The sequence below is a fragment of the Panthera uncia genome (assembly GCF_023721935.1).
Source record: "Panthera uncia isolate 11264 chromosome D3 unlocalized genomic scaffold, Puncia_PCG_1.0 HiC_scaffold_8, whole genome shotgun sequence".
Lineage (NCBI taxonomy): Eukaryota > Metazoa > Chordata > Mammalia > Carnivora > Felidae > Panthera > Panthera uncia.
Window position 1 is genome coordinate 55,492,892 of NW_026057586.1, and position 26,647 is coordinate 55,519,538.

At 40.5% G+C, this 26,647-nt stretch overlaps 1 protein-coding gene across 4 annotated transcripts in view; it reads right to left on the reverse strand.

Moving 5' to 3' along the window:
* L3MBTL4 (L3MBTL histone methyl-lysine binding protein 4) overlaps positions 1-26,647 on the reverse strand; it is a 448,796-nt gene that overhangs the window by 69,214 nt on the left and 352,935 nt on the right. Inside the window, exon 17 of one of the 4 annotated variants that reach the window (XM_049620402.1) lies at positions 13,953-17,518. The exons of the other annotated variants lie outside the window; for them this stretch is intronic. Within the exon in view, the coding sequence (XP_049476359.1) occupies positions 17,508-17,518 (11 nt within the window). The 3' untranslated portion in view covers positions 13,953-17,507. Of the gene's footprint in view, positions 1-13,952; positions 17,519-26,647 lie in introns of those variants that run through there. 4 annotated transcript variants of the gene reach the window in all.

A 26,647-nucleotide genomic window follows, 5' to 3' on the forward strand; every position in this document is an offset into this window, starting at 1 on the left:
GAATTTAGTTTAATCCGCAGATCCATCATGTTATTACCAACTTCTTTCGTGTGGCTTTTCCTTTTGTCGACCCTTTCTGCAAGGGACTTTTTTTGAGCCTTAACACAGAGATGTAAAAACAGAACAAGAGTCAAATGCTACATCAGCAGGAAGAAAAAGAAAAAGACGTGGTGTACATAATTTAAAGGAAATCATGGCCATTGTCCCCTTTGACTATTATTTCAAATAGAAACGACTTTGCTTACTTAAAATATTTTATAAGCCTTTGCAGAGCTTTCTGATGCCAGTGTCTTATCCCTACGTCTACCTGACTTACATTAGTTAACACTTCCCACTTGCAAGGACTTTTGCAAGAGGTGAGTGTTAATCTTTAACTGTCTGAGAAGGTGGTAGACAAACTGCAGGAGGCAGTCTGGTGGATATATGGTTTGCTAAAGGCAGCAGATGATTAAAAACCTAAGGTTGTGGGTTCTTATCTCAGCTGCTCCTTCAATCTGCCAGAGAAGCATGGGAGAGATCATGAAACTTACCCAGTTTCGTCAGCTAAAATACCATATTGGGATCAGAATAACCACAGTGAGGAATGATGTCGCTACAAAGGGCTATTTAGTGAAGACTCATAATAATGACCATAGAGTATGATTACAAACATAAGGAGGTGACTATCTAGTATTAATAGTTTTATTAATATTACATGCTAGTTAATTATTTAATATTTACATTCAAAAATTTTTAATTTCTTTCTTTTTTTTAATTTTTTTTAATGTTTGTTTAATTTTGAGAGGGAGAGAGAGAGAGAGAGAGAGAGAGAGAGAGAGCATGAATGGGGGAGGGGCAGAGAGAGGGAGACACATAATCCAAAGCAGGCTCCACACTCTGCAGAGCTGTCAGCACAGAGCCCAATGTGGGGCTTGAACTCACGAACCGTGAGATCATGATCTGAGCTGAAGTTGGATGCTTAACCGACTGAGCCACCCAGGCAACCCATAAATTTAAAATTTCAAAATAGAGAAGTTAAACGATTTGCCAAAGGCTGTACAACAAACCAGTTTCTAGAGCTAAGAGTCTATCCCTAACTTCTTACATTACTTTTCCTCACCCTGGGTTTGATTTAACTACAATAAAACTAAGATGATCAATCCTCTCTCAAGCAGGAATCTTAACTGTTTTGCATGCCCACTAGTGAACAGCTAATGTCCATGCCGATGAGACCTAGGAAGATTCTGATAGCGGAGACTGCCCTACCCGAAGTTCTAGAGAAAGGGAACAATTTGGTTTCTCACAAGATTGCCAATTTTCAGATAATGAGACCACAGCAGAACATGCTCAGTATTAAAATAACACTCCATATATTTTTAACTGGGTAATTTTAAATTTTGGCAACTTAAACATTTTTTTCTCTTCGCATGTTAAACAGAATCTGTAAGGACACCAATAAAAATCAAAGCTTAAATTACTGAAGCTGTGACCACCTCTTATTCCATGTTCTTTACTACTAAACAAAGATGAGAAATGAATTACTGTAATTTCTTTCAGTAAGTAAGGGACTAACCAAACAAAAATTACAATAAAAGCACAGGTAGAATTAATTAAGTGCAAGCAGGAACAAGGTTCTTGTTGGTCCTACGGAAGACATGGCTCTGCCGTCTCAAAAAATCCCCTCCTACTTGCCAGAGAGAACGCTTGCATACGTTGTCCAAAAGTTGTGAAGCTACTTTGGTAAAGGGAAAATGAGAATAAAATAGCTTTCAGTAAGTAAAATGATCATAATTTGTAGGCGACACGTTCATCTACCTGGAAAACACAAATCAATTACATGGAGAAATTACACATATGGAGAGAATTTGACCGAGTGGTAGGGTCGAAATTAATGTTCAGAAATTGACAGACTTTACACACAAACAATGCTAGCTGGAGGGCATAGAGGAAGAAATGATTCCATCTGTTGTAGCAACAGAAATAATAAAGTGCTTAGGAATAAACTTCATAAGAAGGCTATGATTTCCACATAAAGAAAACTGAAAACACTACCAAGAAACAAGAAACATTTGAACATTTACACCTAGCTTCATAAAGGGGCAAATTCAAAGTTAAATCGTAAATTTAATACAATCTCGATAAGACTACCAACAGGATTTTGTATTTGTACCAGAAAAATTGATACTAAAGTTCATTTGGAAAAATGAATAACCAAGAGTAGCTGGGGAAATTTTAAAAAGGAAGAGCATTAAGAGAGACAATGCTGCTATTTAGATTTTAAGATCTTATATAAAGCTACAGCAGTTAAAACAATGTGGCACTAACATATGAACAGATAGGCATATCGATGCAGATAAACCAAAATACCTAAGAGAATTTAACATATCATATAATATGATAAATGGGGATTTCGAGCCAGGGGGGAAAACATGGCCTATTTAACCAATACAGTAGGAAAAAGGAAAGTTAAATTGCTACCTCACATGTCACATGGATATAAATTCCAAATGGAGCAATCCTTCTAACTAAAAAAAAAAAAAAAAAAAAAAAGAAGCAATAAAATAAGAAACCAATGTAAATTTCTTTTTAAGGAAACAAAATCCCCTTAACATGATACAAAATTAGAAGCCACAAAGAAGTCTGATATATTTGAATACAAAAAAAAATATTAAAAGCTTAGGGGCGCCTGGGTGGCGCAGTCGGTTAAGCGTCCGACTTCAGCCAGGTCACGATCTCGCGGTCCGTGAGTTCGAGCCCCGCGTCCGGCTCTGGGCTGATGGCTCGGAGCCTGGAGCCTGCTTCCGATTCTGTGTCTCCCTCTCTCTCTGCCCCTCCACCGTTCATGCTCTGTCTCTCTCTGTCCCAAAAATAAATAAAAAACGTTGAAAAAAGAAATTAAAAAAAAATAAATAAAAGCCTAAAAAGTGCTGTTAGCAAGTCCAAGACAAATGATAAACTGAAAAGCAGCACTTAACAATTTGCAATACAGAAAAATGGCTAATTTCCCTATATATACACACAGAGCCACAATTAAATAGAAAAAAACACAAATAAGATTTAAAGGAGGGTTCACAGAAAAATGAATACAAACGGCTCTTGTAATATGAAAAGATGCTCACTCTCACTTTGAATACCACTTCTAAGCCTATTTGATTAGTGGGGATGAACAAATTCCCCAGTGCAATATGTGCAAACAGAGGCCCTCTCACACATTGTCAGTGGGCCTATACTGGTGCAAGTTTATGGAGATAAGTGTGGCATTATCTAAAAGGCACATCCCATTGACATCCCATTGATCGGCAATTCCACTGCCAGAATCTATCCCATAGACTCTCAGAAATGTAAAATGATGAGCGTAGAACATTCTGTTAGGCATTCATTACATAGCAAACACTGAAAACCACTTAGACTGCTGTTGACAGGGAATGGTCAAATAAATTATAATCCATGTGGTAAAAAAGGGTGAGGGAGCTCCATATGTACTGATATGAACCATCTGTCAAGTTTTACTGCCAAATGAAGACAGAGAGGTGTTTAACAGTATATACAGCATGCCATCACTTACATAGATTCGCAACACACATATAAGTAAGGAGAGAGTTAAGTTTGGAGAGACACACAGAAAGAGGGTCAGCGTGATGTGATTACCGCTGGGGAGAGAAGATGGCTCTGGAGGACAGGAGCAGGGAGGGCCCTGGGTTTCCACTCTGTACCCCTTTATACCTTTTGAATTTTGTACCTGCACATGTCATGCCTATTAAAAATCAGTAATATGCTTTTTAGCTTTCTCAAAATCTGAGTGATGGAGCCAGTAGCTAGCAAAAAGCCAAATCTGGGAGAATTACATCATTAGATGAAAGTAGGCAGACCACATGCGTATGTACATTTTCTGTTTCTTGTGTTAATTTTCATTGTTTTACTAAAAACAAATGATGGGGGCGCCTGGGTGGCTCAGTCGGTTAAGCGTCAGACTTCGGCTCAGGTCACGATCTCGCGGTATGCGAGTTCGAGCCCCGCGTCGGCTCTGTGCTGATGGCTCAGAGCCTGGAGCCTGTTTCAGATTCTGTGTCTCCCTCTCTCTCTGACCCTCCCCCGTTCATGCTCTGTCTCTCTCTGTCTCAAAAATAAATAAACTTTAAAAAAAAAATTAAAAAAAAAAAAGAATCACTTATAAAAAAAATAAAAAATAAATAAAAACAAATGATGTATTCCATATCCGTTTGTCTTCAGAAAGAAGAGGCTTTTACGGGGGGCGGGGAGATAACACTAATTCATGTTTTATTTAGCTGGCTTCCCTTCTCAGACTTGCTTGTGCTTCTTCTAACATCAGTTGGAACACTGCAAGTTTATTGCAGAGAAGAGAGAAAAGGGAAAAAAGAAAAAAAATAATCTTTGATTCCTGAGTCTCAAGGGTGATGAAACTTAGTCAACTATCTTACTTGAGCAGGCCCAGTGCATTTGTTTTTTCCCCACTTCAAATTTCACCAAATAAAGTGTTTCAAAATTGTCGTATTTACTGCTATCTCAATTTTCCTCTATTTCGTTAATTTTCTAAGAATTTTCTGGGTTGAAATTTCGCTGCATTTAAAAATCTCCTATAATAATGATGTAAAACATTTAAAAATAGGCATATGAACACAGTACGGAAACTGACCTATATAAATCATAAATAGCCAGGCAGCTAAATCAAACCCAATGGTATTTTTCCCTTATAAATACAAAAAGCATATTGTAGTGTAATACTCAATGTGCTAACAGATGCATTATTTCTACCATCTCATGTTTTTCTTTACCTAGCTGGTTCCATGTGTTTCAATTTTATAGTTGTTCTTTCACTAGCCTGACCCATTAAAATACTCCAACTGTTACTTGCTAGGAAGCTGGAGTTTGTGATCACTGAGAAGCTTCATGTGACCCAAGTTTCAAGCCCAGCTGTTTTTCAGATTTATGTCCCCCAGCCCCACCTCCGTAGGAGTAGGGAGATCATGAAGCATTATTTTAGCGTCAATCTAAAGGGACTTTTGCAAGCTGATCCACCTGTTTCCAAGAACCATAACAGAACCAGGAACAGAGTGTTCTTGTGTTTTTGAGAAGATAAATCCCATCCTTCACCTACTTTCAGATCAGCAGAGAATATACAAGAAACACGACTTCTCTGTGCCCAACTTCTGAGCCATTTTCAAGTTGCTGGAAGGGACCATCCTTTGCGTCTTGTGTAATTCACAGACCCGAAGCATCTTATTCTTGTAGGATATAGTTACCATGCTCCACATGGAGACTCATGCAGGATGCTTCCCTTGGAGGTAAAATGCAAAACTGGAAACTTGATTTCTACAAATCCCAGGTTATATTGGCTTGATACATAGTAACAGGTTAAGTTATTTTGCTTGCAAAATGGAAATGAATAACTAGTAGAACACAGATCTGCAACTACAACCACCTACAACTGCGTAGCCAACTGTAACCTCTGTTAACATGGGCTTGAAGGATTATGGTTTGGAAAACTTTATTCTTTACCTCCGTGTAATGACATCTGAGATCGGACAAAGGAGGCTTCATGATAAATGTAAGGGAATACCTGGTTCTCCAAAGATCCAAGTTCGCGATTCACCCCTGCCCCGGCCCCCCTATTTCTCCCAGTCTGTCAGACAGTACGGTGCTTCAGTTAATGTATAAAAGAGCTGGTTTTAAAGAGGGAAATAAAAGTTGGCTCCAGAGGAGTAGATGGCACTGGGAGGAAAGGAGTTGATAGAAGAACTTGCAGAAAAACATAAGGAGTAAAATAACTCACATCCATAGGCAGGAGAAATAACACTTGGAACAAGTTAGGAGACGTGGAACATCTGTATACTGTTCCAGCTCAGGGATTAGAGAGAAGCACAAGGAACTGAATCTACTGACTGCAGCTATCTTGTGAGCCTGGCTAGCAGGCTTCGCTCTCCCCAGGTTGGAGACGGACAGAAACCACACCGCAACAATGTAAACCCCCTCAAAGACAATGTGTGACCTAGCTCCCGGGCCACTGCCCTGGTGACAGGCCTCCACAGTACTGGTGACTCTGCAAATAACACAACTCTGTCTGCGTGGAGTGGAGGTAAGTGCTGCCCAAGAAAACACTGCCACTGGAGAAGATGTGAACATGAACGCTTCCTAGACAGATGATCAAATATATATGTATGTCCATCCTGCCACATATTGATGTCAGTTTCGGCAGAATGGGCGTTTTCTGGGGAAAAAAAAATGGTGCTTCTGCAGTTGATTCAAACTTAGCTATTACTGGAAAGATCCTGCAAAGAGGAAGTGTTTATAACTGCACTCAGTTCAGGAGAGAGGACACAACTGGGGAAGCCAACTCTGACCTTTGTCTGAGACAGACTCCAAATATCTCCTTGGATTTGGGGGAAGGAAGGACTCCAGGATGGAGCAAGAAACTGTACTTCTCAGCTATCTGTAACAATAAGGTTCTGTATAAAGAAAATGCAGTTGAGTCTCATATCCACAGGTGGCTTCTCCAGGTGAAGAGACCCTGCATGCTAAGGAAAAATAAGATTTTCCAAAGTAGAAAATGTATTTTTAAAATGATTCCAAATATCTCATTGTTGTTTTATCATCACCTCTTCCCCATTTCTCAATATTTAATATATGTTTATTTCACCTACATGCTCTAATCAATGTAAATTCTTCAGCGTTAACATACTGTTTTTCTAATCTCATTATGATGAGACCAAAGGCCTAACAAGTAACTTTCACTGTAATGAAATTTTGCTGTATGAAGTATTTACGTCTCAATGAGATTTAACCAATAGCAATGCAGATCAAAATAAGTTACTTAAACATTGTTTTAATAAAGACACTAGAAAATAATTCTAGGGGATACTAAAATCATTTTTCAACTGTTCTCCTGACTTGGTGATGAAGTAAGAGACAGTAACACTGAAGGGCGAGTGGGCACATCGGTAAATAAAAGATGAGTGCTATGATGTGTCAATGTTGAAGGAATATCTGATGGAAAGAAATCAAAAATACAAACGCCTACATTCCCTTGAACAAGCAAATATTTAAGAGAGAGCTTTGGGTCAAACAATCATTGCCTCATAAATAATAAACAATTCTATCACCCATTTCTGCATGTTATCATTGAGGAGATGTAATGGACTGAATATTTGTGTCCCCCCGTTCTGCCCCCCCAAAGCAATGCTACTTGGAGACAGGAACTTTGGGAGGTAATTAGAGTTGGATTAGGTCATGAAGGTGGGGCCCTCATGATGGGATTAGTGCCCAGATATGATGAGCTGCCAGAGAGGTTGCTCATGTTCTCCCTTCACCACCCTCCACACAAAGAAGTGAGCACACGACAAAATGGCAGCCATCTACAAGCCAAGAAAAGTCCTCAGAAAGAAATCCATCTTGCTGGCTGCTTGATCTGGGACTTCTAGCCTCCAGTATGTACTATTTTGTTATGGCAGCCCAAGTCAACTAAGATAGTAAGTTTCTAAGATCACTTGTGATGAAAATATGGAACAAAAAAGAAAAGGAGAAACTTCTCTTGCTTTTAAAAATATTCTGCTACATATCTGAATGCTGGAATCAGCTCTTTATCTTTATCTAATGACATTCCCCCCCCCCCTTTTGAAGGTTTGTACTAAAAGAAAGCCTTCACTTTTTAGGTTTTCCCCTCATTTAAACTAAGGGGTGAGGGAAAGGGGCTCTAGATCCTTTCTTGTGAATCTTTTTTTTTTTGATTTAGAGTTTTGCAAAATCTCTTAACTGGCTGATTTTTCAAAAATTAAGTTTAACTTGGAGTTTATTATTACTTACACACACACACACACACACACACACATTCACTCGCTCACACACACACCCTCTTCTTTCCAATGTTCTGGGCCCTCAGGCTCTAATAGTGACACTGGACAAGTGTGTTTATACCAAAGTCACTTGATACTGGATAAGCTCCTGCCTTTATAGAAAAAGGTCAGGTGTCTCTGAGACTGAAATCCATTGCTTGGCTGACCAATAAATTTGTGTCAACATCTAGAACTTCAATTAGTAGCAGATTATGACATTGCTGATTAAAAATACTCCAAGCCATGATAATTAATGAACAAATTAGATAAACCAAATGCACAATAAAATAAATGTTCACTGGCTGAAATCAAAACGATTGTTAGGAATATCTGGGTATTAGGAAGAAACGCATACTTTTAAAAGAATCATTTTCATATATTAAACGTTTTTCATTCTCTCCCTTTTAAATTGTAAGAGCAATACATGTATAGTGAAGAAACATGAGACATTTTCAAAAAGCCCAAGGACTACAGAAAGAAACTACAACACCTACAATTTCACTTCTCGGAAATAAACCATGCAAGATATTTGGGGTTATAGTTCAGGCTTTTTCCTCTGCAAACAATTCAATAAACTTAAAAAAATTCAACAAATAGACCACATTAAAGATTTCCTCTAAGCTAGTGGTTCTCAACCAAAGACCATTTTGTCTCCCTCCACCAGGAGATAATTAGAAATGTCCAGAGTCATTTTTTTTGGAGGTGGGGGGGGGGGCGGAGTTGCTAATAGCATCTAGTGAGTACAAGCCAGGGATTCTGTTACACATGCCACAGTGCATGGAGCAGCCCCAAGAACAAAGAAGTATCTGGCCCCAGCTGTCAATAGTGCTGATGTGGGCAGAAACCCTGCCCTACCTATTACAGAGCTAAAAACCTTGCTATTCAGAGTCTACTCCATGCAACAATTATTGAGCACCTGCCATGAGTGTGTACATTCAAAGATAAACAGGACCCCAGCCATCTTTGTTGAGTGTAGGTGACAGATAAGCAAATAAATCTAACTAAGTGAACTTTTTTCTCACATTGCTTTGGAAGGAAGGAGCCCCTTGAGTGGCCTAACTCCTCGATGCCTGACACTTGGAATTCATGGTTTATGAAAGGAACCTAAGTTAGTCTAGTCTGAACAAGACAGGCACTCAAGGATAGCAAGCACCTAAGACACCCTGTTTTAGGGTCAGCTTGTCCCTCATTCTGGATCCCCTACAGCTGAGCTGCAACTCTCAACTCTCAGCTGTAGAGTCAGAAGAGAAAAGATTAAGTCAACATGATAATATCGCCATGTTACAAATCACACTGTTTCTCTGAAATCCAAAAATGTCTTTCTGCCTTGCCTCTTAAGGGTTAAAATAAAAGAATAACAACAATGAAACATGTGATCTGCCTAGAAAATGCCTGTGTCACAAGAAAAAAACAGCAGCTTCTGACACTTTTTATGAATTCCCGGCCAAGAGTCAGGTATTGTGCTGTTATACACCCATAACCTTACTCAATCCTCATAACCACAGAAAGCTAACACCAACTTCCAGAGGAGCATGGTGAGGTTTGGCAGTGAAGAAGCCTGCCCCCTACATGTGGTCTTGGTCTGTCCATGGCAGAACCTGGAGGCCTCGGCCATCAAGGCCATCCATCCCGTTGGTGTGGCCTGTGGAACCTGCATTTTGGGGTCTAGGGTCACACCCCAGGGGAGCAGCAGGGTCCTCTAGCCACCAGCCTCAGGCCTGTGCAGCATCAGAGACTTCCAAGACTACGCCCACCATGCCTGTCCCGCCTCTTTTCACCCATCAGCTTCCTACAGGTTGATGAGTGCTTGGACCTCATGGGGATCTTCAAATGATTCATTCCCTTAATTGCTCCCAACCTCTTGGCCTTATTCTTTCTTCACTACCCTCTTCTTTCTGCTCAGATTCAGTGGAAATTTTTTTATGTCCCGCAAATACTTCACATTTCCTTATTTCTCTGTCTTTTCATTGCAACCATCTGGCCAAAATTGCAGTCTGAGAGCCTCGCTAACTGCTTTTTCTGTGCCTGCAGACGCATCCTAACAGGACAGATTGGTTCCACTAAAACTCCATAACCATCAAGGGCTGCCCAGCAGCCCCACGACCCTCGCTGGCTCACTTGCTTTTCCACTCTCGAGGCAGGGTGTTTCAAACCTCCCTTCCCTCGGTCCTGCCATTTAGGCTCCCTCAGCTGCCACCTGTCTCTGAACCCCTCCAGCAGATGATCCGACTGCCTACTTTATAGAAAAAAATAGAAGCCACAAACTGGAATGCCTGAATCTTCCTAAAACTGAGCTTATGGGAGCTGTCTCTCTGCCCACCTGAGGCAAATCTCATCTTCTTGAGCCTTCTCAGAAACTATGACCTCAGTAATCCCTTCTATCTTGTATAAATTCAACCTGCCTCACCAGGATCCCTCCATTGGTGCTGGAACACTCTTGAGTGCCTCTCATTTAACACACACACACACACACACACACACACAGCTCCTAGACAGCCCATGTACTGCCAGTCCTCACCCTATCTCCCTCCTGAGCTTCTCAGCTGACCTTGAATAAGTTGTCTTACTGGCTGTCTCCCTATCTATACCTCCCATTCTCTCCTCAGTCACTTGAATCTGACCATGACTCCACCAAGGCTTTCATTCGTGTCCTTGATGACCTTGGCATCATTCAATCCAACATAATTTATTTTCAGTCCCACGTAGAGTTTTCAGTACTCATCTTACTTGACCTCTCAGCACATCCAGTGCTGTAACCCTTCCTTCTTAACAGACTCTTTTCTCTAGATGCTCATGACACAGCAGCCCTTGCCTCTCTTACTTTTTGAGCAGATGGTCCTCCCTGTCCCTATGACTCATTCCCTTGGAACCAGCTCTTAAGGGTTAGAGTTCCTCAAGATTTGGTTCTAGGCCTTCCTAGAACCCCCATCCCCTTCACACCCTCTCCCAAATTGATTGCACCCAGACCCCGGAGTTCAATTGCCACCTCTATGCACACTACCCCCAATAGTTAATCTCCAGTCCAAACTTCACTTCTGAACTCCAGCTATAGCCCCACATACTTGCTACCTGACATTTTCTTCTGGCTTTCTCAAATGCCTCTCAAAACCCTACATACTTGAACCTAACTCAGTATTCTCACTCCTGCCCCCACGGCCCTCAAATGCCAAACCTGGTCATTTTCAAGTTTCCTTAGTGAAAGGCATTATACACTTTCGCTTGTCCAAGTCATTCTTAATAGCCCCTGTCACTCATCCCCAGTATCCTCTTGGTGTTTACCTCTTGAATACATCTTGAATATGTTCACTTCTCTCCATCCTTTCCATATTACCATGCACCTCCGAGCCACCATCGCCTTTATCCTGGAAACTTCACTAGTTTTCCAACTGATCAGCCTGTATCTATTCTTTTCCTTACCATCTACTTCCCCTGCTTTAAACCCATCAACGCCTTGCCATTGTGTTCAGTACAAAGACCAGACTCTACTTCTCCAGGCTCTTCTTGAACTATGACATTTTCACAACCATCCATTCTCTCTTCTCAAGCTATACTGACTTTCTCTTAGTCCCTGATGCTTTACTGTCCCGCCCTCCACAAGGCTTTTGTACAACTACCCTCTGCTGCTCTGATTCTTCTTCCCTCCTCCTGCCTCATCACCTTCTGCCCATCCTTTAAGTCGTAGCTCAAATGTCCCCTTTCTCAGAAACCTTATGTTATTTCCTCAGTTACGTCAAGTCTTCTTATAATAAAAGTCTCACATAAATTCTTCTCTCTATCACTTGCCACAGGTACAGGTTGATATTTTTAAAATAAGGTCATTTGATTAATCTGTCGTCCCAGCTAGAATGTAATATTTAGTGAAGGTAGGGACTGTTTTTTTTTTTCTTGACAAGTGATAGACCCAGTGTCTAATACAGTGCTTGTCAAGCAGTAGACTATAAATGGTTATTAAATAGATGACTGAACGAATTCCAACCCTATGCTCTTAACCACGATGTAAATAGAGATCGAAGGTTTTGAGTTAAATGACAGAATGATGAATTTTTAAATTTCACTTCCAATGACCAAGATTTTCCAGAGCTTGCTAAAACAAACTAAAACAAATTAAAAACAAAACAAAACAAAACAAAACAAAACTATTTGCTTCTGTGTTTCTTTACTTGGATGGGCTACCATTAGAATGTTTGTAACTCACAGTGTTGGTCACACAGTACTTGCTCCATAAAATGTTTGTTGAACAGCTGATCTTAGAGTGAAAGGATCCTTTGGTAGGTTCATTATTTTGTTTCATTGAATCAGCAGAAGTTAAATATGACTGTTTTCTCAAGAGCACCAGTAACTGACAACTGCTTCTGTTTTTCAGAGACGCTTGGACTAGGCAAGATTTTAAATTGTGTTTGGAATGTAAGTGTCCGGATGACTGCTTTAAGGAAAATCCCTGTAAGAATGCAGTAAAAGAACACTAATATTGACATATGGCACTAGTTCTCTGAAGCAGAGTGAGAACACTTCGCCAACGAATTACACTTTGAAGAAAATACACGTATCTTTCGAGTCTATGTTCATGCCATGACCACAGATGGATTTGGTGGGGGGTTGGCCAATCCCTCTCCCACATTCTCTCAAACTGGCGCTCAGGAAAGGTGTTTCTTATGCAGACAGAACACAGGTTGGCGACCCCGGCCTCTGCTGCAAAGCTACTCATCAGGACATTATTACCCCACCATGCTGCCTTCGTGGTGACTGACCACAAATTGGTACATGTGCCAGTCAGCCATTCATTAGCCATGTGGCCCTGGGAAGGGCCCATCATTTACACCCTATGTGCTGCTGTTTCTCCATATTAAAAGAAAAGAAGAAGATAACACAACGCAACTTAGAAAGAAGCAACCTGCTGGGGCCTGGCACACAGTGAGCATCATTCACCTTCATCCAGTCTTCTCCCTATCCTTAAGTGGCTCAACAGAAGAGTAATTTTGCTCCCGAAGACCACAGAACTGGCTTTGCTTCTGGTTTACCTAACTATTTTTTCAGTTTAAGTCTTGAAAATAGATTGGCCTGTGAGTTGAACTTACACCTCCCCAGACTTAACAAGGGTCTTAATAAGCCCCTAGGGCACTAGCTGGCCCATGAGAAATCCAGCTGGTAGCCACCATTGCAGCTTCCTTTCTCCGTTATTCTGATTACTTCTTGGACAGAGTGAAAGTTCCTGGAAACAGGAAATTTTCAATTTGTTTTATTAAAGTGCTTTCAGAAAAGTAGTTTTGCACAATAAGCCCAATTTGTAATTGCACAGAACACCTATGCAATTCGACTACATTCTGTACTTGTTAATACAAATTTTTAACCAGTCAAGATGTGAGCTAGCAAAATGCCACAAAACATGGATGTGAAGTCAGTAAGGCAGTAAATACAGTCCTTTGAGTACTAAAAGCAGTTAGCACTGCACTTACGCTACTCAATTGGGTATAATAATTATCAAGAGACCAAAATTAAAAAAAAATCATTACAAAGTGCCTGACCAGGAGTTTATCAAGTGCTCTAAGAAGTGACACAATATTTGGAGGTCAAAAGAAGGACTCAATGTTAATTCTCTGTATTCTTTTCCTCTAGATAAAGTACTCCGTAAAATCGAACTTCTCACCAAATCCTATTTTCCCCATGTACTTCCCCATGTGTGTCAGAGACATTCTTTAGGACCATAGAAAATCCTGGTTAATCTAGTCTTAGCCTTTTCCTTTAGGTAGAAACTCTGCAAAAACTAGTCAGCCTCACCATTTTGAAAAGCAATTAACCTTGTAGTCTTCAGAATAATAAAAATATTAATAATGTCCCTGCATAGTTTTTCCAATTTGAGAAAAGTTTCTTAGCCTTTATAAATGTTAATGCTCTCTATTATTAATACCTGTGCACATTAATTTCTGAAGTATTTCATTTAAGCAACTCAACAAAATCAATGCCTAATGTTTTCTAAAATGCAAATGCAGCCTGACTCCAGTGTGCACAGTGGCTCTAAGATTTGCTATTTGAAGATCTACTGTGTCCCCCAGTCGCCCCATGGGCTGTTGCTGTGAAGTGTGCAACTTCTGGTTTTTAATGGAGACTTTTTTTTTCTCTTAGGGCAATAACATGGGTCTGAAATGAGTTCTGGAGAGAAGGAGGGAAAATAGAAGATTTTTTTTTTTCCCAGCAGGTGATCTGCTCATAATGGGAAAAAAAATTTTTTAAGCAAATTTTGCTGCGGAACATGTACTGATTTGCTCTTACATCCTTAGCAGTTTTCTGAAGATGCTGTATATCAAAGAATAATGAACGGGTGACATCAACAAGTTGGTAACCTATTTGGTCTCCTTCTATTGCTCTGAAATTAGTTTTCCTTCCTGCTCCATGTGTCTGGGGGAAGCACACGCGAAAGGTAATGGTAGCAGCCGCTTGGAGGGTCAGGGTTCGGCTGTGAGAGCCCTCAGTGTGGATCCTGGGGCTCTTTCTCAGCCTCCCACACCGCACAGAGGTCCTCTGCGGGCTCCTCCTGCACTTATTCTCACTGCATCTTCAATCCCCAAACAAGTCAAGAATATGCAGTGCCCATCTAGTTTGGCTGCCCGGGTGGAAGCATTCTCATTAAAACCCTGCGGGCCCTGGTGCAATGAGATGCCAGTAAGCCCATCACAGTCCGCATCTGTATCTTCATTCATTCAAGAACTGGGTAGAAATCCTGTTGCATTTCCTTGGTAGGGCAGATTCGGTGGATGAATTTGGCCATTTCTTGAAAATTTCCTAAGTGGATGGAATTTACTCTGTAACTTTGATGGAGACTCTGACCTTTGCCCTGGGATGCCACCAGCTCCCCTGCGTTTTGTTGGGAGTCTTAAGCACGCAGTACCCGTGCTGATGAAAGGTATCTTGAGGGGTACCGTGCTCTGTCAACGGACCCTGGCATCATAAATGCCCTATTTGCCAGCACTGGCTTTCAGTATATTGCATTAAAAATTCCTGGCTTTGCAGGATGCGCATCAACAGCAGGGACGACTGAAAGTAGCAGTTATGGCCATGGGAGCGGCCATGCCGGCACCAGCGGGGTCTTGCAACATTTCTAATCAGTTAGCTATTCTGTCTCATTAAGCACTCATGGCACATTTTTGGCCACTGAGCTCTGTGCTTGATTACTGACGGGCTTCCCTCGCCGGTTCTCTGTTATCGCATTGCTCAATTATAAAATGTCTCTTTTGGAGTTCTTTGCAAAGCAATTGGAGGTAGTTCCAAAGACTTACTAAGAACTTAGAGAAAACCCTTGGTAATGACTAAAATACTGCTTTTAACTCAATTTCATAAGCATTTTTTTCTTTAATTTGAAAATTACACATACAGATGGGTGCTGAAAGCATATTATCGATCGGAAATTTCTGTCAACTGGCACCATTGCATCAATCAATACAACTTCAAGTGATGTTAAAACAATGGCTCAGAAGTTTAGGAAATCTGTGGAGTACTTTTTGAATCATAAAGCAATAAAATATGTTCAACGTATTTTCAATATGAAATTAATTGCAGTTTTCAGAAGATGGCAGTTGACATATATTGGATCAATATATTGTATTAACCAATATGCTGGATTACAATAAATATGAATCAGTGCCTGCTCCCTGCCAGATACTAGTCACAGTGAACAACAGGGCTTACTGTACTTTATATGCCTCTTGTGGTATAATAAATATCAGTTTCCAGACATTTAAGCAAATGGCAAAAAAAGGTCAAATATCCTTGTTTGCAGCTGAAAGGGCAGTGAGTTACAAAATTCATATGTATTTTTTCCCATCTAACCGTCTGTGGTAACAGAGAGAGTCTCGATTTAAGTTTTGCAAATAGCTGGCTCTTACTTTGCCAATGGTGAAGAATTTTCTGTTTCAAGATTCAGTGAGTAAGTAGGCTAATGGGCATAAAGAATTCTGACATTGTTAGTTTTTAGAGAAAGAACAAGTCAACAAACTGGAAAATGTACCGCAATGGCCTGAAATTGGGCTATGCAAATTGAATGCCACAGATCTCTAAACTACAGTGCGCACTAGATGGCCAGGCAGAATCCATTTACAACTCACAGAATTCCAACAGAATGTTCTGTCAACTTATTCTCTCCACAACAAATTGAATATCTGGAAGAACAAGTCCAGTGTTTGAACACGTGATTATTACCCTGCTCTTGTTTCTTATGTCTTCCTATTTTTAAGTGGTAGAGGGAGATGTCTCACAGATTTCCAGCCGGTGTTGGCTCTTTAAAATGTATTAGACTGAGGGGCGCCTGGGTGGTTCAGTTGGTTAAATGTCTCAATTTGGCTCAGGTCATCATCTCACAGTTTGTGGGTTCGAGCCCCACGTTGAGGTGTCTGCGGTCAGTGCGGAGCCTGCTTTGGAACCTCGTGTCTCCCTCTTTCACTGCCCTCCCCCCTCAAAAATAAATAAATAAATAAACAAACAAACATTAAAACATATACATACAATGCTGAGATAATTAAGACATTTGTAATCTATGTGTATTAGTAAAACAACTGCTTGCATAGCTGAAATATAAATTCAATAAGGCAATAAATACTCTATAGAGAAAGGCGCAAGGGACTTGGCTCCAGAAACGCTACAAATTTCATTCAGTACTGAGTGTTCACTGCAGGACTGGCGTGAGGCCAGGCCCAGAAGATACAGAAATAAGCAAAGATTCCCGGCCTACGAGCTCCCGGTCCAGAGGGCACACCTCAACGATGTCCACACGCTATGTACAATATGGGCAGATGAACTCACTGTTATCTGAGAGGTGACTGAAGGAGGAATCATGGCATGCAAATGCCATTGCAGAGTCCAACTCACCGGGCCCAGGGAAGCTCTGTACTCCTCACATGTCTTGCCAGTGTGACTGGGGCTGCTGGCAGGCACCGCGTCTGCTTCTTTCCCTTCCTTGCAGACAGGCTCTCAGTGCTCTCGTGAGCTTGCCTATTTAGTGACAACATCTTTCCCACAGAAGCCTCTCACAAACCCATCTTTACAGCATCACGCGTGTTAGTGTGGAGCAATGGGCTGAATGAATGACCCCTGAGCCGGCCTGAGTCTTCATGTTGATCTTTTTGGCGAACAGACTGATGCACACATCACCGTCGCTCTAGCCCCTGTAAGCGTCTGCTCGTGTTAGGAGGTGAACGGGGTGGTGGCCCAGGGTGTAGGCTCTACAGTAAGACCTGGGTTCAAACCCTGGCTCCATCATCTTTAACAGCGGGACCAAGGGTACACGACGTAATTCCTGTACCTTGGTTTCCTCTGGGTAAAACAGGGTGAAAAGCAGTACCCTCAACATCAGATTAAGACTATCATATCAGATCATTGAAATAAATAACACACACGGTACTCATACTGTCAGCTCATGGAAACACTCAGCAAATGTCCTTCTTTTCTCCCCTTGCCCTCTGCCTCTGCGCTTCCCTTGATGTCCACTCCATGTGTCCGTACCCTTCAGAAGTGGACCCCGTGTCACTCCCTCAGAGAAGCCTCTCTGACCCTCTGGCACCCCATGCTGCTCTTTCCGGGCACTTACTTCAGCTGTAACCTTCCCCGGCTTGGTGTCAGTCACTCTCACCAGACGGTGGGCTCCATGACAGCTGAGACCAGCTTTGCTCTTGTTCACTGTGGTCTCCGCCATGCCTAGAATAATGCTGGGTATGTAGAAAATATGTGTTGAATGGCCACATGAACACATGAAGGATTCTGCCACCACAAAAATGGTTCTGTGGAAGTGCCTCAGGGCCCTTGCATGGTTAGGGGGCAGCACCAAGTGGGTGGGCTTCCCTCTTTCCCCTCCTAGGAGTTCAGCTTTTATCTGTTTACTTCTAGATTACTCTATGACTCCACTGGAAGACACAAAATAGACTTTGAAGCCTAGTTGTTTTTAAAACTCTTTCCAAGAACTTAATACCTTTTACCTGAGGAATCTGTGAGACATTATGATTAGATACTTCCGTGCTCTCTGGTGTTGAAGAAGCAACTCAAATTGCACATCTGTCTTATTTTTGGTGAATGGTTATACCACCCCAATATATATATAAAAGAGGAACCATTTTGCCTACTACAACCTCTCTAAGGAATTTTCTAGAAGTATTTAAGGAAGTTTTAACCTTAGGTGGAATGGAACCCCCAAAGAAGATTTATAACATTTTGTCATTCATTCCCGGATTAATTTGTACTGATTAATGGCATCTGGTATTAGCATATTCATTTCACTCATACACGTACTTCTCAAATCACAAGGCTTAAGAGTTATTAAGCACCGGATACAGGTGTAGGATTCTAAGCAGCTCAATCCAGATTGCCATGAGCACCAAGATCATTGCTTGAGTAGGTATGTTTGAAAAGAAGATTTCTTTGATAGTATGTTCAAGATGTAGAATTCCTTTTAGGGGAGTGATTTAGAAAGATTTTCAGGGAACGGTCTTAATGTTAAGGTAAAACAGTAAAACAATCCAAACAAAGATTATCTGAAAAACTTATCCTCCAACCCCTGAGTTCAAAGAAGTGAAAAAAAATTAATCTTTTGATATAAACATAAGAAACACAAAGAAACATATAACCGCCACCCCCTGCAATTTAGCCAAATGCAACTCATCAAGTGACAGATGTCCCAAGAGGGTTGTCCAATGCCACAGAAAAAGTTAGTGACTGAACTCAGAGTCTCAGACCCTCAGGGAAGGATCTCTTCACTATACGTCAGGATATATGTGTGAAATCCAGATGACTAAACTTTTAATCTTAGTGTCTTCTCTGTATACAGTAGACTTGTGTTTCTTTTTTATTTTTTTAAAATGTTTAATGTTTATTTATTTTTGAGACAGCAAGAGCGAGAGACAGAGTGTGAGCGAGGGAGGGGCACAGAGAGAGAGAGAGAGGGAGACACAGAATCTGAATCAGGCTCTAGGCTCCAAGCTGTCAGCACGGAGCCCGATGCGGGGCTCGAACTCACAAACCATGAGATCATGACCTGAGCCAAAGTCGGATGCTTAACCAACTGAGCCACCCAGCCGCCCCGTGTTTATGAACTGTGGAAGTAATTGCTTCTGCAAGTGGCCAGAAGGCGATTATCGAAAGGTGAGCTTACCAGCAAGGCTGAAAACACATCTGTGTTTCAGGAAAGCATTGGTTTCCTCTATTGTGTGTGAAAGCATGGCTTTGGGTAGATTTGTTTGTATTTCTTTAAAATAAAAAGGATGTGGGCTACAACATTTATTAATGGTAAGACAGCAATTCTGTCATCTCCAAGGAGAAATTTCTGACCAAGCGGAAAGACGTTCTTGTGAGGAAACGACTGTCAACAAGCAGAGTAAGAATGTAAGAGTCACTCAAATGGCTTTTGACACAGACTTCAATGCCAATCTATTCCACACAAAACAAAATCTCCCACGTTTCTGTGGAAGAAGTTTGCTTTTATGTTTACGTGAGGACTTAGCAAGGGTCAGAGAGGAAGCAAAATCACAAGATTTTCCTGGGGGCCCAGCTGGGCATGAAGTGCCCGTCAGGAGGTTCAGGTGAAGGTGTTATTTATCCACCTCTGATGAACATATAGAGAGATGTTTGACTATTGGTCATACTCTTACATATACAGTGCTTTGTTTTTAATGCCCTGTCATATTAATTCTCCTTCGATCTGGTCAGCTACCACTTGGAGAGGTAGAGAAATGCTTTCCATCTGACAAATGAGGAAGCCAGGGCTCCCAGTCTGAATGTTTTAGCCACATCATGCGGTGAGTTTGTGGCTCAGCTTAAAGTCAATTCTCCAGCGTTCCGTCTAATGACACCCTCCACGGAGGCGCACAGCCCGGCAGCTCCAGGAGCGGTGCGCTACAGGGAAGAGCCTTGGACTCCCGAGGAAAACCGAACCTAACTCTGTCGTTTACCACCTGTGTGACCTTGGACAGGTCACGCATACGGACTCTCAACCGTGTGAACAGTAAGTAAAATGGTAACCGCAATCCTTTAGAGCACAAAAGGGCCAATAAACACGCATCCGCTATAATATGGGCAGCGAGTGCCAGATGACCACCATCACAGGGAACATATTAAGGAGACAGCTATTATATGATGCCACTGCCAGAAATGTTTTTTTTTTAAGTTTTTTAAATTAAAAAAAATTTTTTTAAATGTTTTTTTAAAATTAAAGCATTTTAAAATGTTTTAATCCTTTCAAAATTATAGAACAAAAACTAGGCAAAGTATTTGAATGAAAATCTATGACCACTGGGGAAATTTTTTTTTGAAAGCCTTATCTTTCTAAAGGGAAATTAAAGAAAATAAGAGTTCATCATGGTAGCTACATCTAGAATAACTCAGGAATCCTGCCTTCCGTATTTTTTTTAGTTTAGATTGCAGTTTCCTTAAATGCTTTCTATTTTATTATTTACTTTTTGTGGTTATTTTATAATCTGACCTTCTGCACATGAAAATCACTGATGTCTTAGCAGTCAAAATCTGAAGGAAAATGGCATCATCTGAAATTATTCAAGGCAAAGAAAACAAATCAATAAAGGAAAGCATTAGAAAACAGTGAATGAGGGAAAACCATGTAAATAAAAGAAGAAACTGTTGTCTTTGCTAATAAATAAAGTCTACGACATAAATGATACAGGATGTACCCCCACAGGGCAACGGTAACTATGGCAACAAGGAGAGAGGCAATGTACTCAGTGTGACTCAACCAAATACCTAATTGATATACTAAGCATATTCAGGTATATTTTCATATGGTACTGAAGTAATATATATGCCCCTCATTTATGTAAACTTATTCATTTTAACAGCTATTCCTTTAATTTATAAAGAGGTGAAAACTCCTTGTATTTCTCAACTTATATAATAGATCAGCATGACTTTTGAGAAAACAACCCGAGTATACTGGGGTCAGCAACAACACTCTCCTTTTCTACTGCTCAGTAATGATTTCTAGGTCCAAAGAATTTCAGTTCAGAAATCTAGCATGACGACTGTCCAAAGATACAGCCAAGGATCATTTACATTTATTCAAGATATTGAATCCTGATTCTCTGTTTAGACACAGGATGCTTGGCCTCACTGTTTATGTCTTCTCTCTCAGCAATCATGGGATGTCACAACAGCAGTAGAAGAAGCTTAGGTAGAGAAACCCAGGACAACATTTGAGTAAAGAGCTTTTAAGAAAAGGAATTCCCCTGCCTCATTCCCTCAATCGTTCCAGCTTCGTGAACATTCTGTCCTCTCTAACCTTTCTGCTGTATCCTTTAGAACAAGCCCTGAGCTCTTATTGACTGTATCCTTATGGAGTATAAATCCCAAGGTTAGAAAACTTTTTCTTATAAAACAAGCATGTTCTCTCCAAGGAAGACTGTATATCAGGGCAGTTTTGTTTGGTTTTGTTTCAAACCCTTAGTACCTGTCATCAAGGCAAAAAAGTGTCTCACAACATCAACTGGTTGGAGAGATTTTGGGGCTTTCTTTCTTTGACCCCCAATATACTTGAAAGGTAAAGCTTCTTTGCTGCACCTGGGAATATTTCCCTTTGGCACTGAAATTACAGACAAGGGAGACAGGCCTATAAATGCCCTGGGACAACTGGCGAATAGAGGAGACAAATGGTTTTGTTTTGGGGCCATCCACTGCACCCAGAAACACCCACACGGTTCTTACACGTTCACAGAATATGAGACGTGAATGTCCATATCCCTCAAATCTGACACGGGGAAGAAGCTGAAGTTATTAGAATTCCCCATCACCTTGTCTGGGATGACAAGCCTAGAATCTAAGAACCTAGGAATCCCATTTTGGCCCTGGTGAAAGAATACCATGCAGCGTTGGGATGCAAGCTGTGATTCTATTCCAGAGCACAAGGCCTGTTTCTCTGTTTGTCTCTGGGTTGTCCACTCTTCCACAACTCTGGACAGTAAGCAAGGGGAGGCCCCTCAGCTTGACCACCGGGATCTGCTCACTCTCTCCTAACAAGGTTCCAGGGCCCAGCAGAGCAGGCAGGAGAGACTTGGGTAGGTAAAGCTGTGCTCTCCGATCACCGGGGACGGTGTGGTGTCAGCATGGGGAAGAGGATGTGTCAGAGAAGATTCCAGTTCGAGACGGTTATTTTTGGAATACTCTGAGGAAGCGTATGGGAGGGCTGCCCACATTGCACCAGACTTGGTGCTGCGGAATTGAGTTTTTAGAGTTGTCAGTCCCTCAAGCCTTATGACTAAAAATAAGTATCTACTTATTAAAGCAGATTTATTTTTACTCAGACTTTTTTTTTTAATTCTTGCACTATAACTTTTCTCCACATTTGGATTTTCAAAATATTTTGTCAATAATGCTTATGTGTGCAAAACCCATAAGCTATAATCTATATCTAGAGTCCATCAAGAAAAAAAAAAAAACTGGCTTTCTCATTTTCATGTGTTTCGGGAATTTGACAGGAAGAGTGTTCTAGAAAAGAAGGGTGAAGGGAGTTTTTAGAAAGATAATATAGAACATATTAAAAAGACAAGCTAAAGAAAAAAACAAACAAACAAAAAGCTCAGGCTATCTTACAAAGAAGGCTAAAAGGCATCCAGACCCTTCCACTTACTTCCAAGGATTTTCTTCCTGCTTTGAGCCTCATTGGCGGCTATGCTGATGCTACCAGCAGGCCCAAGGGTGTAGGTGTTTCAGAGCATCTGGCAGAGAAACAAACTTGATCATTCAAATCTCAGCACCTCCAAAATCTCTAGCTCAACACCTCTAGTCTCAGCTGGTCTCTGAATTGGGACACAGTGCTCTGCTACTTTTTTTTTAAGCAAAGTTAAGGCTAATAGCTCTCCTTTTAAATGAGAAACTTTTATTACATTCTATTCTACCTTGAAAGCTCTTATTATTAATATTTTAACTGACATCAAAAGTAGCAGACTGCCTGCATGAGAGTATTATCAAGAACAGATGCAGTATCAGGGCACCTGGGTGGTTCAGTCAGTTGAGCGTCAGACTCTTGACCTCCACTCGGGTCATGATCTCACGGTTTGTGAGTTCACGCCCTGTGTGGGGCTCTGCACTGATAGCGTGGAGCCTGCTTGGGATTCTCTCTCTGTACCCTTCCCCTGTTCGCCAAATAAACTTAAAAAAAAAAAAAAAAAAAAAAAGAACAGATGCAGTATCCACACTCCATAAGAACCGGTGCATAATGTACAGCACTATAGATGTTTGTGATGGCTGTAAACATTTTTCTAGACTGAAATTGAGAATACTCATTACATATATTTATTATACCTTCAGTTTCCTTTCACTTAATTCTCAGAATGTCTTCCTTTCACTTAATTGTGGGTACCAAGCTCCTGTCCTTAGAATCACCTTTCAGCCAACTGCAAAAAATCCCTACCTCTCCCAGTAAATCCACCTTGCTCTATCCCTCTGTCTGCCCACATCACACAAAGTACTGCTGGGTCGTTACAAATATACTAAGTACTTACAATCACATTAAAAAAATTAGTGCTTTGTTTTTTAGAGCAGTTTTGGGTTTATAGAAAAGTTGAGCAGATAGTAAGGAGGGTTCCTGAAGTCCCCCTCTCTTCCCCAACTCCCCAGTTTCCTATTTGTAATATCGTGCATTAGTGTGGTACTTATCCTGCCAGTGATAAACCAATATTGAAACATTATTATTAGGAACTGAAGTCTATAGTTTACATTAGGATCCAGTCTGTGTTATACAGTTTTATGGGTTCTGACAAATACGTAATGCCATGCATCTATCATGGTGGATAGTTTCATACAGAATAGTTTCACCTCCCTGAAAATTCCAAGTTCTCCCTATTCATCTCTTTTTGCGTTTTCCCACCCCAAACTCCCCAAAACTGCCGACTTTTTTTGCTGTTTCTATAGCTTTGCCTTTTATAGACTATTGTATAGCCGAAATCATAGAGTATGTAGTTTTTTCAGATTGGCTTCTTTCACTTAGCAATATGCATTTTTGGAACTCATTTCTTTTTAATGCTGAATAATATTCCACTGTATGGATGTACCACAGTTTGTTTATCCTTTCACTTACTGAAGGACATCTTGTTGCTTTTAGATTTTAGTGATTAGGACTAAATCTTCTATAAACATTTGTGTGTAAGTTTTTTTTAAGTTTATTTATTTATGTTGAGAGAGAGAGAGAGAGAGAGAGCATGCATGTGAGCAGGGGAGGGGTGGGGGAGGAGAGAATCCCAAGCGGAATCAGTACAGAACCCAACGAGGGGCTCAATCTCACAAACCGTGGAATCATGACCTGAGACAAAATCAAGAGTCAAACACTTAAACAACTGAACCACTTATTTGGACGTGAGTTTCAAACTTATTTGAGTAAATACCTAGGAATAAGAATGCTGGATTACATGGGAATTCTGTGTTTCGTTTTAGAAAGCAGGTGCCAGACTCTTCCAAAGCAGCCATACTGTTTTGGGTTCTCGCCAGCGAAGAATGACAGTTCCTGTTGCACCACGTCCTCACCGGTTTGGGGGAATTTCAGCCGTTCTAATAGGCGTGGGGGGGTATTGTATGGTTGTAATTTGCAGTTCCCTGATGACATAGGATGTTGAGCATCTTTTCATGTGTTTATTTGCCATCTAGGCCTGCTGATGTGTCTGTTGATATCTTTGTCCTCTTAAAAAGTGGGTTGTCTTCTTATGGCTAGTTTTCAACAGTTGTTTGTATATTTTGGACACAAGTCTTTTATGAGATATACGTTTTCCAAATATTTTTTCCCCAGTCTGTGGCTTGTCTTTTCATTTGCTTGATAGTGTCTTTCACAGAAGTTTTTAGTTTTAATGGAGTCCAGCTTATCAAGTTTCTCTTTTATGGATTGTGCCTTTGGTGTCGTATTTAAGAACCCACTGTCAAACATGATGTCATCTATTTTGTCTTACATAATCTTCTAGAAGTTGTATAGTTTTGTGTCTTATATTTAGATCTATGATCCATTCCAAATTTGTTGCCCTTGTGACGTTTTTTCTCTTTTAAAGTCTTCTCCCTCTCTTCCTCCCTTCTCTGATTTTAATCGAGCATTTTATATCATTTGGTTTTCTCTCCTTCCTTGGCATATTAAACTTTCTTTAAAATTTTATTCATTTCACTTATCCATAAGTTGGAGTCATCCAATACATTGCTGTTATGATTATTTTGAAAAGCACTTGAACAAACTGATTTATCAGATCAACTGAGAATATGAAAAATAGATTTTAATCTTACCTCCATTTGTTCCTTCTTTAATGCTCTTTCTTAATGTAGGTCTGACTTTCTGACCCTTATCATTTTCTTTTTCTCTGAAGAACTTCTTTTAACATTTCTTTCAAGGCAGGTCTACTGTGACAAATCCCCTCAGTTTGCTCATCTGAGAAAGTATTTAGTCCTCCTTCACTTTTGAAGGATAACTTCACTGTGCACAAAATTGTTCATTGTGGGTTTTATTTTCTTTAAAAAAAGTTTAAATGTTTTTAAATATTTCAGTCCGCTCTCTTTTTGCTTAGATGGCTAGTCCAATCTAAAGAAAGTCCAATGTAACTTTTCTCATTGCTCCTCTACAGGTTTTTTTTCTTAATCTGTCTTCTTTCAAGATTTTCTCTGTCTTTGTTTTTTTGTAACTAAAATATGATATAGCTAGGTGTAGAATTTTTCATATTCATCCTTAGTGGGTTTTGTGTGTGTGTGTGTGTGTGTGTGTGTGTGTGTGTGTGTGCTTCCTGGATCTGGGGTTTTGGTGTCTGTCATTGATTTTGGAAAATTCTCAGCCATTCTTATTTCAAATATTTCTTCTGCTCCTTTTTATCTTTCTTCAGATCTTCCCATTACATGTATTTTTCACTCTTTGTAATTGTTCCACAGTTTTGGATATTCTGTAGTATCTTTTTTTCATTTCTTTTTCACTTTGTTTTTCAGTTTGGCAAGTTCTACTGACAGCTTCAAGTTCACTGACCCTTTCATTGGGCATATCCGAGCTAAAGATGAGCCTGTCAAAGGCATTCTTCATTTTTCTTATAGTATTTTTGATTTCTGGCATTTCCTGTTGGTTCCTTTTTAGAGTTTCCATCTCTCTGCTTATAATACCCATCTATTCTCGCACGTCCTCTTTTTTTTCCATTAGAGTTCTCATCACAGTTACATAATTACATAGCTGTATCATGGTTAAGTCCCCAGTCTGACAATTCCAAAATGCCTGCCATATCAGAGACTGGTTCTGATGCTTGCTTTATCTCTTCAGTCTGTAGTGGGTTTGCTTGTTTGTTTTGCTTCTCAGCATGCTTTGCAGTTTTTGCTGAAAGCCAGACATGACGTATCAGGTAATAGGAACTTAGGTGAAAGGTCTTTGGTGTGAGATTTTATGTTAAAACAGCTAGCAGTTAGGCTATTCATGCTTCCCTGTAGATGTTAGAGGCTTCAACTTCCTCTAGTTGTCCTCTTTCTTTCTCTTCGTCTTTGGATTTCCCTAGAAACTCCTTCAGCAGAGTCTGTGTCTCAGAGTTGTCGGTTATAAATCTACTGTTATTATACTGGAGCCCTATTGATGTGGTGGTCAATGTATTGGTGGGGAAAATGTTCTAGAGTCTTATGTTAAACCTGTTTTTTGTTTTTGATTTTTTGTTTTGTTTTGTTAGTGGGTTTGAGTCCCTGTGGCCTTAAGAAGAGTTTCTTAGCCTTTTTGATTTCCCTTCCAGTATGTATGACACATAGCTAGAGGGGAATGGAGCTGTCTAATTGCTTTTCCCACAGGACATATAAACCAGTGGCAAAACAGTTCCCCTTGAGGGCAGGACCTCCACTCTCTGACAGATCTG